We start from the raw sequence: 12,202 nt of genomic DNA, 5'->3' as shown, positions 1-12,202 counted from the left end.
TTCTGCCTGGCTTCAGATCATTCCCAGCCTTGCCTGGAGCCCGGAGTCTAGGCTGCTCTCCCTCCTAGGGCAGACCCTTTCCAGGTTGATGCCCCATTCCTCTCTCAACCTAATCTTAGAATTCATTTCCCCCAAGGCCGGGCAAAAGTGTTCCCACCGCGACCCATGCCAGCCAGCACAACAGGACGCTCTCAGAGAGGCTGGGATCGCGCCTGTCCGGTTGGCCGCCGGGTCCCCAGCGCCCAACACATCCAAGTGGAATGAATGAATTGCGCCTGGCAGGGACTTGGCCTCGTTCACGTCCGATTTTCCGGGCCATCCCTGCCCACGCTGCTGCGGAGGGGGTGGGGTGGTGGATGGATCTGCGGAGGGGGCGGTGCGGCGACCTCCCGGCGTCCCCGGAGAGCCAACAGGAGAGGGGGTGCCCCCGCGGAGCTCGCGCCTGTCGGAGCTGGGCGGGAGGTGGCGCCGGGCGCTGAGTGGCGGCTCCGAGTCCACCCCTGGCGCGCCGGTGCGGGCGGGAGGCGGGGAGCGTAGGGGCGGCGGCGGCGCAGCGGTAGCGAGCATGTGCTACGCAGCCCAGTAACCAGGGACGACCGCGGCTACCGAGCCCCGGCGGCTGCGGCGCCCAGCCCCGCGCAACTCCCCGCCGTGGCCGCCTGCGCCGCCAAGGCCTGGCCCTCACTGGGTCCCCGAGGCCCCTCGAACCGTCAGCCGAGGTCGCGCAGCGAGCCGGAGCCCCGCGCACGGGACGCGCGGGCACGGCCAGACAAAGGCGCGGCTCCGGCCCGGCCCAGCCCGGCCTGCCGGCCTCCGCGCACCCCGGCCCGACCCAACCGCTCCCGCTGGGCGCCCCGAGTGGGTCCGGCCCGGGGAGCGGGGGCCGCGGCCGCCGAGCATGGGGAAATCCAACAGCAAGTTGAAGCCTGAAGTTGTGGAGGAGCTGACCAGAAAAACCTACTGTGAGTGCGCCCCATCCCGGATCCCCGATTCCCCATTGCGCCGCGACCTTCCCTCCGCCCTTCCCGGCCGCGCCCCTGCCCTGCACCTGGCCCATTGTTCTACCCGCGCCCCCGCCCCCGGCCCTGGCTGGGTGTCGCCTGTCAGTTTGCTCCAGGGACCACCCCAGGTCCTCAGGGCATCCACAGCCCACCCGCTGTCCCCTTCCGGTCCGAAGGGCTCCGGCAGTGCTGGGGCGGGGGACAGTGGTCCCAGGAGGGGGCGCCCGGGCGTAGTGTGGCTCTCCTGCTTGGAGCAGGGTGGGTGGGTGATTCATGCTTAATGATGCTGATGCGGCTCCTGCCTCTTGCGAGGTTGGCCTGTCGCCCCTTCCCTGGCAAGTGTGACTGTGTTGGGAGAGAGAGGGCTGGCGAGCCAAGGGTCCTGGGAGCCCTCTTAGATGCCACATTGTTGGGATGTATTCTCGGTCTCACCCTTTCCATGCCCCTGTCTCTGCCACATCAGGAAATGGGTTTATATAGCCCGAGCTGACAGTGAAGGAAGGTCTGTCCCATTCCACAGTCCTCTAGATCGGTCCCAGATGTGGCTCCCCACTTGCCCAACTTCACAGATCTGCCTCTGCATCTTCAGTGCCTCCACAGCAGGTGGCCCCCTCCTTACAGCCTCTCCAGGGGTGGCCCTGGAAGTAGGTCCTGGGAAGCTTTGGCTGAACGCTCTCTGCATCACCCGGAAAGACAGGCAGTTGATTGGCAGCTTGGCGTAGATGGAGGCTCTGGTGCAGTGCACGGCCTAAGCTCTCCCCTGCCCCCCAATATCGGTCTGAGCACAGTTGCAGGTCTTGGCCAACCCAGTGCCTTAGTCCCACGCTCCTTACTCTCCCAGACTTAGAACAAAGGGGGCCTTACTGCCTGGGCTCTCCTGGCCCCTGTTCTGAGGAATTGGGCACCAGGGAGGTCACATCCAGGAACTGCTCCTGGAGAGGTATCCTTCCCAGCCCAGCCCACCTACTCTCTTTCCAGATGGGGTGGGTAGCCTTTTCTAGCTTGTTGCTGTTGGTGAGACTGACTGGACACTCAAGGTGTGGCTCACAGTCATTAGCAGGTAAGCTATTGGTGGGACACCCTCCCTCCCTGAACAGGCCAGGATCTCAGGGTTTGGGGAAGATAGAGGGCTCTCTCCATGGACTTCTCCAGGAACCATGGTATGTGGTATACCAAGCTGTCTCCATGATGGTAAGGCTGGGGGCCACCAATGAGCCCTGTGAAATCAGTGTCCTGAGTGTGTCATGCAGCATCGGCTGCAACCTTAGCACACTGTACATCAACAACTTGGCCTGAGCCGGGCACTACAGCTGTTCATAGAGAGGACAGCAAGGCTGAGAGATATGAGCTGGCATCTCTGGCTTATGCCAAGAGCCCTTCTGTGCCTCTCTTTCCCACCCTGGCCAAGTGCTGGAGTTGAAAGACCCAAGGGGCCAAGATCCTTTTCTTCAGACCCATCTGAAGGGCTGGCCATTAACTTGGGGAAGAACGGGGCCAGCAAAACTCTTGTTAGGCACTGGCCTGGTGGTGCTCCGTCAAGCTATTTTTAAAGGCCTTTTGTGATGTGGAGCAGTTTTGTTCAGGGATGGAGGTAGTCTGGGCACTTTTCCTTCGTCTAAGGCCTTATTAGGGGTAGGGGGATTCACTTGCTTCTGGCTTGACTCCCTGTGGAAGCCAGCTCCCTCCAGGCAGGTCTTTATGTGATCCACAGCCATCTCTCCAAGTGTAGGTGCTTAAAAGGTCTGTAGATCTTTGTGGAAGTAAAATAATCTCGTCAGGTAAAGCAGAGCAGGCTTGCGGCTGGCAGCAGGCCCTACCTGTGCGTCTTCCTTCTCAGGTATGGCAGCCTCTACTCTCTTCCAGGGGAATGCTGAGTAGGGAGTCAAGAGACACATCATCCAGGAAGGATTCCCAAATGCCAGCATCTCCTGTCCCTGCTCCTTGGCTTGCCCTTCTCTTAGGTCTGGGCTGAGCTCTGGAGTTGAGTCCTTGAAAGTGTGAATGATGAGGCTGGGGAGCTGCTCAGTGCAAGCATGAGAACCTGAGTCAGGTCCCCAGTACACAGCTGTGTAAGAGCCGGATGCTGTGTTCATGTCTACAACTCCAGCACGGGGAAGGTAGACACAGAGCATCCTGGGAGCTCACTGGTCAGCCAGTCTAGGATGACGGCTCTGGGTTCATTGAGAAGCCCAAACAAACTGGAGTAGCTGGAGAGACGGCTTAGTGGTTAAAAATGAGCACTGCTCTTTCTTGAAGGCCAGAGTTCAATTCCCAGCCCTCACATCTGTGGCTCACAACTGCCTGTAACTGCAGCTCAACATGAGCCAAAGTCCGTGGTCTCTGTGGGTTCTGAATTCACACACACAAATCCCCTAAGCTCCCTGCTCATAATGAAAAATATAACAAACCTTTAAAAGCAAAGGAAGTCATAACACCCAACATTGACCGCTGGCCTTCAGCTGGTCATCAAAAGGGTAGCATGCATCTACACACACACCACACATACGCACCACACACACTCACAACACACAGAATGAGAGCAAGAGTCATACATTCATTGATTTTGGTTCTTGGTTCTGGGGAGACCCAGTTGAAGAAACATAGCCTGACTCATACTACAGGTCCCAGGCCATCCTGTGCTGCAGAGTCCAGGTTGGGGACCCAGTGGTCCTGCCTGAGTCTGTGCTGGGCACCATTCTGGGTTGTGTGGATCTATTATGGTTTGTGGTCCATGTGAGGCAGGGGTGTGGGGAGACAGGGAAGGGGAGGGGAGAGAGCGTGTAAGCAGGGAGGGCTAAGGGCTCCATGAGAAGGCTCCCCGAGGACTTGGCCACACATCTGGATTCACACCTGGCTTCAGCCTGGCCAGAGATAACCTTTTTTCAGGCTTAATGCCCTGGAACTTCCTATGCTCTTCCTGTGCAGATGAGATTATCGACTGACACTGAGGCGCCTGCCCCTCCTCCATCTCTAAGGGCATTGGGTTAGCGAAGGGGAAGACCTTCACCTCTGCCCCCCAGCCTAGGCAGGACTGACGTGAGCCTCGGTGGGAGTTTTGGGGGAAGGGGGCGGGGTCTGCCTCACTCTTAGAGTTGATTGGTGAGGCTGTTGTATCTCTGTATAGTCAAGCTAAGGGATAAGCCTTCCCTCTAGCCTAGGTGAGCCTTGCTTTCCTCCTCTGCAAAATGGGTATGGTCTTGTTAGTAGGAAGTGAGCAGAGTTGTAATGTGGCATGCTGGGTAAGTAGCCAGTGACTATTGCCAAACATGTCACTATTTTTTTCTCTCTCTCTCCTCTCTTTCTCTCTCTCTCCTCTCTTTCTCTCTCTCTCTCTCTCTTTCTCTCTCTCTCTCTCTCTCACACACACACACACACACACACTCACACACGCAGGCACTCACACACCCATCTCCTCCTACTCTAGGCTGGGATGGAACCCGGGGCCTTACACACAATGAGCCAAGTGCTCTATCACTGAGCCCCAGCTTCAGCCTCCAGCTGCTTTATGAGCCAGCCTCACATGTCTTTTGCGGATGGCTTTCATCCCTGCAGATGGCTCTTTTGCCATTCCAGTCTTTGTGCCTAGCACAGTAACTCAGGGATGAAGCGAGTCCTGGCTACTTTCCCTGAGGCCCAGTAGGACCTTGCTTACATGGCAGCCTATCACTGTACTGGATCATGTTGAAACAGCCCCTATCTGCCGTTCACTGAGTGCCCACTCTGCTGGGCACACAGAGAAGGAACATGAAACACAGTTCCTGCTTCCAGCGGAAACTGGACGATGGTGGCTCACAAGTCCTTTGTCCTTGTCTCAGTGAATGCAAAGGACAGAGATGCCTTTCTCCTTAGTTTCTCCCCATCCCTTGATACTGCTGGCCAGAGACATTCTGTTCATTGGGGGGGTGAAAGGGGGGGGTTGAATATGCTTGGCCCAGGGAGTGGCACTATTAGGAGGTGTGGCCTTGTTGGAGGAAGTGTGTCACTGTGGAGATGGGCAGTGAGCTTAGCTGTCCATGAGACAGTCTCTCCTGGCTACAGTCAGAACAAGATGAACTCTCAGCTCCTCCAGCATGTCTGCTGCTGCATAGTGCAGTGCTTCCAGTGGTAATGATAAAGGACTGAACCTCTGAACCTGAAGGCAGCCCCTATTAAATGTTGTCCTTTATAAGACTGCCTTGGTCATGGTGCCTCTTCACAGCAATGGAATCCTAACTAAGACAGGAAGTCACTCCTTGTCACTTGGTCGGTTTCCACCTGGCCTTGACCTTGCCTGCCAACCTTGAGCCTTTTGGGCTGTTTCCTAGCACATAGTAGTTCCGGAAAGAGAGCAAAGGAGTATGCTCTGTGGTTGTGCAGCAGTGGGCATCACTGGGGCCTAGGGTAGAGGACACCCTGGACCAGAAGGGGTTAGGTTAAGAGGTGCAGGAACTTACCAGGAGGACTCTGAAGTTTCTGGTTTGGGGCTGTCCAGGCATCCAGAGAAGTCTGTTACATAGGATAAAGAGTGTTTGCTGATTGACTTCCTCCTGGCTCTATCAGAGAGCAGCCTCGGGAGAGGCTTCCATCTTCAGACAAATTCTGGAGCTGGAGAGGTATCTCCATGGGAATGTGGTCATCTGTGGAGAGGGAGGACCGGAGAAAGGTGTTCCTGCTGTTCCCGAGTGCCTTCCTTCCTTCACTGAGGGTAGAACAAAGCAGCAAGAGAAACTTAGGTGAGATTCAGTGTTGGGGTGGGCACCTACATAGGACAGTCTAGCTCTGTGGAGAGCAGGCTATGTTCTCCACAGGCTCTGTGGCCTTGGGTAAGTCATGAATCTTCTTGGGTCTCTAATGTGTTCGTCTGACACCTGACTTCATGGCTGCCTGGTTCTACAGGAAAAGACAATACTTTGTGGGCCAGAAAGGGCATGAGGCCTCAGGGCAGCAGTCCCTGGATGGGATTAGGGCTTCAAAACCTAGATATAGGTAGGCTCTGACCTTTTCCTGTGGTGGGGAGGAGACCCTCCCTCCTTCTCTGGAAAATGTCCTTCATGCCGAGCCTTGGCGTTGAAGAGGAATCAGGTTAAAAGAAGGATATCCTCCGAGCCTGGTGCTCAGCCAGGGGAGCCCTGTGGTCACAGACCACCTCAGGCTATAGGTCTTTCCTCTTCTGTCCTTGTTACCCATGACTCTGTGTGGAATGTGACTCGCTTCTCCTGTCCCCTCTCCAGAGAGTTCCTCTAAGCCCAGGTGTCTCTGCAGATCCTTGTCCTGGCAGTCCACACTACCTCAGGAGTGAGCCCCGTCTGTTCCAGGGTGAGGTTTGAGGCTCTAGTGTCATGATCTGTGGGGATACTGGGAGTGAGTAGGCCTGACCATAGTCACCCTCAGAAGGTCATGGGGCAGGAACTTGGGTATTTCCCAAAATGCGTGAGGAGCTGTGGGAGGGAGGTGATAGATTTGGGGGACACTGTAAGCAAGATTAGATTTGGAAAGAACATTCTTGGCTATAGCCCAAAAAATGAAGGCAGTAACGGGGGCCTGAGGAATATAGTGGCAATGAGTTAGAGGTGTCACTGGGGATGGCCTAACAGAGTCTGGAGATATTTAGAGGATATTCAGAGGGCTGCACAGATGGTCTTCACCATTCTGTGCCTTTGGAGTTCCCTACTTTTAATTTCTAACTTTCCTTTTCTGTTAGGTTTATATTTACTTTGTCATTTCCTTTGTATGTGTGTGTTTAGGTCAGAGGGCAAACTGTGGAAGTAGCTCTCTCCTTCCACCACGTGGGTTCTGGTCGTGAACTCTGGTCCCCAGGCTTGGGGGAAGTGCTTTTAGCTATCTCATTGGCCTTCAAATCAGTTTTGTTTGTTTTTAACGTTTTGACGTATGTATGCAACATGTTTTTATTTACTCCTCTGTTACTAGACGGTTAGATTGCTCCTCTCCCATTACCGAGCTGTGAGTATTTCTGCTTTGAATCTTTACACATGGGCTGGGGATGTGGCTCGGTTGGTGGAGTCCTTGCCTAGTGAACCTACAAATCCTCCTCCTTCCCCCCAACCCCGACACACACACCCCAAGGTTACATGGCCCCGAAAGTCCTCTGGATCAAGGGTTCTGTGATTCTAGTTAATAGTAATGAGAAAGATGAACTTGAGACTGTGAACTTTCTCTTTTCTTCCCAATGAGATCCGCAGCCTTGGAGTGGAGCAGGGACACTCACTCAGTGCTGGCAAGGATGCAGGGAGGTGGCCCGTGGTCCCCCACTGTTGCTGAAGAGGTGGTTAGAGCATCCTTCTGGAAAGCTAGTCAGCTTTTGTGAACCCAAAGCCTTTCAAGTCAGCTGTGCGAGTGTATGCAGTAATTCTAGATCTCCAGAGATAGAAGAAGAGCTGGACTTCAAAGTCAGCCCGGAATGCACAAAGGAGACCTTGCTCAAAGAGGCCAAAGAGGAAAAAAGCCCTTTAAAAATATAACATGGTTTTGACTCCATAATCCCATTTTGGATTTTGGGTTATTTATCTTTAAGGAGAGACATGTATAAAGATCTGTTCATCTGTCCATCCATTCATCCATCTGTCCGTCCATCTTTGCTAGGTTTTTTTTTTCTTTTTTAATGGTTTTGGTCACTTTTGTTTGTTTGAGACAGGGTTTCTCTGTGTAACCCAGGCTATCCTGGAACTCACTTTGTAGACCAGGCTGGCCTTGAACTCAGATTCTCCTGCCTCTGCCTCCTGAATGCTGGGATTAAAGGTGTGTGCCACCACACCTTTAATCTTTGTTAGTTTTTGAGATAGTCTCACGTAGCCCAGGATGGCCTCAAATCACTACGTGGCTGAGGATGGCCTTGAATTTCTAATCCTCCTCCTCACTTCCCAAGTGCTGGGGTTACAAGGGAGCCCCACCCCACCCTGTTTATGTAGTGCTGTGGATGGAACCCAAGGCTTTGTGTATGCGAAGCAAGCGCTCTCCCAACGGAGTTGTGTGCAGCCCTCAATGCCCTGATTTCTTAGTACCTCTCTTAAGACTGCACAGCAAGCATGAGAGACAGACAGCCCTAGCCTCTTTACAGGGGTCTTTCTTTTTTGGCTCTCTGTGTTGGGGTTTGGTGGCTGACTTTGCTTCTTCACTGAAGGCTTCTGCTATAATGTGCTTTGTTCTAAGTAGTTCTACAAAGAAAACCCAGTGTCCATTGAGGAAAGCATTCTGTGCCTGTCGTTGAAGGTTTGGGTTTTGTCTGTGTGTGTGTACCTGTGTGAGCTTATGTGTGACATGTGCATGCAGAGGCCAGAAGAGGGCATTGAATCCCTTAGAACTGAGCCCATAGGCAGTGTGAGCCCCCAGATGTGGATACTGGGAACCAAGCTCAGGTCTTCCGAAAGAGCAGGCAATGCTCTTAACCACTGAGCCCTGTTCTGAATTCTTGATGTCTCAATGTCCCCATCTGGGAGTTGAGAGAGAAAGTACAGTGTTGAATTTATCAGCTCTTTTCAGCCCCTCGGTCTGAGGTAGCTGTGAGAGGCCCATATGAAGCATGTCCCTGTGGCCCAGGGCCATGTTTGGTTCTCAGGAATATACATCAGTGGCCCTGTGTGGTCTCTCTTTCATAAATAGAGACAGGGAAGTTTGGAGGTCTGCTGGCCTGTGGCTACAGTGTGGCAAGTGATGCAGCTAAGGTTTGAGCCTGGTCCCGTGCAGCCCTGGGTCTGAGTATTTAACACTCAGCCCGTGCTGGTGGGGGGCACTGAGCAGGCTTTGTGGGGGGAGTGTGAGCATGTGTGGGTGTCTCTGTCAGCGGTGCAGGCTGGATAGGGGCTGAGGGTCACATGTGCAGGCTCTGACTCACGTGTGCATATTCTGAGTGTGACAGGGTCATGGCATGTGTCAGGAGTGGGTGAGCCATCTTGGTCTTTGCACGAACACACATCGTGTCTCTGTTGGGGGAGTAACTCTGTGCAGGTTGTAAATGCAGGTGTACCAGGAGGGGGTGGGGCTGGAGAGGGAGAACTCAGATAGGCCAGAGGGCATCTCATCCAGCGGCTCTGCCACTGGGAACATGGCTGCTGCTTCCCAACCCCTCCCTTGCCCTTTCCATCAGCTGCTGGTGGGCATGAAGGGGTACCACTCGGATGAATGATACTAGGGACGAGAGTGTCAGGTGAAAGCTAGGTATCCTGGGTATTGACTGGGTTCGGCAGCACGTACTATGCTCCCCCGTGACTGAGAATGGGATTGGCGCTCATTTTATAGGCAGTGGGAAGGAAGCCCAGGCAGTCAGGGGCATACCAAGGTCTTTTAGCCATTTAGCAGGGATCAGGCTAATCTTATCCCTGTGTGGCTAAAGCCATGCCCTTTCTCTCATGAGCATATTCTCCTATGATCTCTGAGCACAGGGTAGTGAGCACCCATCTCTGGAGATTCAGACACTGGCCCACTGTTCTGGATCTGTGGGATGGGGGTGAGGCCAGGCAATGAGCAAGATGCCTTGCCTCCCATGGACTTTTGGGCAACTTTCTGCATTAAGGAGGCAGGGGTGCCGCCCCGTGGGTGATCATATTGGTAGCATTGAGTGGGCGTGGTCAGGAGTGAGCAGGGAACCTTTGATCCCAGTCCTCAGCCCTCAGGGCTTGCTCGACCTCCACCTACCCCAAGGGAGATGTTGAAGGCAATAATATGCCTAGCTCTGGAATCTCGTGAAGGCCCCTCATGGAGTGGGACTCCCCACTTTACAGTGTCTGCACTACCCCTGTTGGTGTGTGTGTATGTGCACACTTGTGTGTACTTAGTGTGGGTACATGTGTATGGAGGCTGGAGGCCATATGTCTTCCACCTTTTCTTGTGAGTCAGGGTCTCTCACTGAACCGGGAGCTCAAGGATTGGCTAGACAGGCTGGCCAGAACGCTCTATAGACTCCATGTCTGTCTCCTCAGCTGCAGTTGCAACCTTTGCCACTCCTGGCTTACATAGGTGCTGCCTGTCAGATCCTCTGACTGGCACTGACTGAACCCCGGGTCCCTGCTCCTGCTTTGAAGGCAGGCGGGGGTTGGGGATGAGGTGTCCAGTGTTTGGCACAGCCTAGCTGCAGTATGGTGTGTCTTTGGATAAAGGAGGAGACCCAGTCCTCATGGATTTGATGTGGATTCAGGGACAGGGTGACATAGAGTCTGTAACGGAAAGCTCCTTGAGGCTTTGACTGGGTCTTGTGGCTTTCGGTCTCTGGGCAGCAGGGTTGTTAAAGGACAGGTAGGGGAATGTGGCTACCATTGTACCCATTGTTCCAGACAGTTCTTCCTTCGATCTCACTTGTCTGGTCTGGTCTGCACTGCTACCTAGTGGTCCCCAGGAATTGCCAGGGTGCCTGGCTCCAGCCAAGGCCTTGTATCTGGCTGTCTCTCTTAGGTCTCCACCTTCCTGTCTATCCTTTTAGTGTGACGTTGTATAGATCAACTCTGGGGAGATCAACTGTTCTGCTTGGGGAAGCTCTTCTGACCCGAGGAGCACAGGTCGGGGGCCTGGGAGAGGGTCCAGGGCTGGCTCCACTATGCCTAGCTTTCCAAGGTGGCCCAGGAATGATAGACTCAGAGCCCCTGTGTTCTGGAACCTAGCAAGTGAAGGAATGCGGTTCTGAGGAATGTTTAACCTGGGCAGAGGTAGCACACTTTTCTTTCCTAATTTCAGTTCTCAGCATAGGGTGCTGCTGTCTCACCCTATCCTGAGGCCACAACTGCCCAGGTCCCCAACAGCTGCCCTGGTCCCCCACAGCTGCCCAGGTCCCCCACAGCTCTGAACTTTTGGGGACAAACAATAGCCTCTTTTTCCAGTTTTATTATTATTATTTTAGCCAAGAAGTTGCTGTGGGACCCAGAAAGCAGTTCTATCTTGGAAGCACACACACAGGCCCTGTGATTACTTCCTCAGCCCCTCGGCCTGTTCTGTGCATCTCGGGGAGGGAAGAACATGGAGCCCTGAGGCCTGTCTGCTGTCTGTTGTCTGCTGGAGGGAACTGCAGCTCAGGGATTCCCTGCCTCCAAGGCTAGCTTCAGATCCTCCCCACTTACTGGTGGCATGTCCACTCACCCTCCCTTCCCACCACCCACCCCCTCAGCCCAGGAGCTATTTGTAAAGTGGACCAAGTGAAGGAACTTGCCCAGAGGGTTGGATAGAGCAAGCAAAGCACGTGTGAGGAACACTGGCAAGGGGCTGCCACTCTCTCTTACTGCTTCACACATCCCTGGAGAGAGTCACGGCTTGCTACCACATGGGTGGGTGAGCTCTGAACTCCGGATGCTCAGATGAGGCTGAATACACGCCACCCAGTGGCGCTACCTGCAGTGTCTCTCTTGGATGCGGTAGAGGCAATGTGTGTAACTCCCCCTCCACTCAGCTGTGGGCTGTGAGGCTGAAGCTGGGGCTCTTTGCACAGCTCACTGTTCTGGTTTGCTCCCATCCCCCACCCCACCCCCCCACCCTGCACCCCAAACACACTTGTCAAGATGAATAGGAAAACCAGGACAGAAGTAAACAGCTAATGGATGTTCTGGGCTTCTTCTAACCCATCCTGAGCCTGCTTTCCTGCCTGGCATTAAATTTGATCCTTTCTCCTGGGACTCCTTCTGGGTCAGGGGTCTTCTGTGAATTTCTATGGCTTGCAGGGGGGACAGGTTGGCTCTGAGGTGACAGCCAGCCACTCAATCCCTCCTTCCTGCCCTCCCGCACCTGCCTCTTGGTAGGAACCAAAGCTTCCCTTCAGAGCAGGAGACGGGGCTATTTTTGGCACTGTGGGGGGGAGGCAAATGCTTTCCTTCTGTTCAAAAATACATGGTGTGCGCTGTGCAGACAGGGAGCTGGGCCTGCTCAAAGCCTCTGCTCCTGGGCACTGGGCCTCCTGCCATGGTCCCCGAACCCTCTGGGGCCCTGTAGTCTACACATCCAGCCAGGCAGGGTGGCCATTGTCTTCACACTGCCTGTCATGGGGCCCTTGCTGGGCTCAAGAGGAACATGATCTTAATTATAAGTAGCAGAAGCCATCAAAATAGAAAGGCTCCTGCTTTTGGCGTTCTGGCTGGGATGCCTGTTTCCCTGGATTGAAAAAGCTGAAGGAGGCTCTGACAGTGCCCCAGGGCATTCTGGGAAGGATGCCCTGCAGCTTTGGGAGGGAGACAGAGGACTCTGGGTCCAGGGGGGGAGGCCCAGCTGGCTAAAGAGTTCCTCTGGCTGCC

At 54.4% G+C, this 12,202-nt stretch overlaps 1 protein-coding gene across 1 annotated transcript in view; it reads left to right on the top strand.

Annotated features, from left to right (window-relative positions):
• The first annotated feature begins 844 nt into the window (after positions 1-844).
• Ncs1 (neuronal calcium sensor 1) overlaps positions 845-12,202 on the top strand; it is a 51,217-nt gene continuing 39,859 nt past the window's right edge. The window contains exon 1 of the mRNA XM_028757010.1: positions 845-962. Coding sequence (XP_028612843.1) covers positions 899-962 — 64 coding nt within the window. The 5' untranslated portion in view covers positions 845-898. The remainder of the gene's footprint in view (positions 963-12,202) is intronic.

This window comes from Grammomys surdaster, unplaced genomic scaffold, assembly GCF_004785775.1.
Source record: "Grammomys surdaster isolate TR1022 unplaced genomic scaffold, NIH_TR_1.0 126133, whole genome shotgun sequence".
NCBI lineage: Eukaryota > Metazoa > Chordata > Mammalia > Rodentia > Muridae > Grammomys > Grammomys surdaster.
The sequence above is the reverse complement of the archived record's forward strand: the minus strand, read 5'-3'. Positions and strand labels throughout refer to the sequence as shown.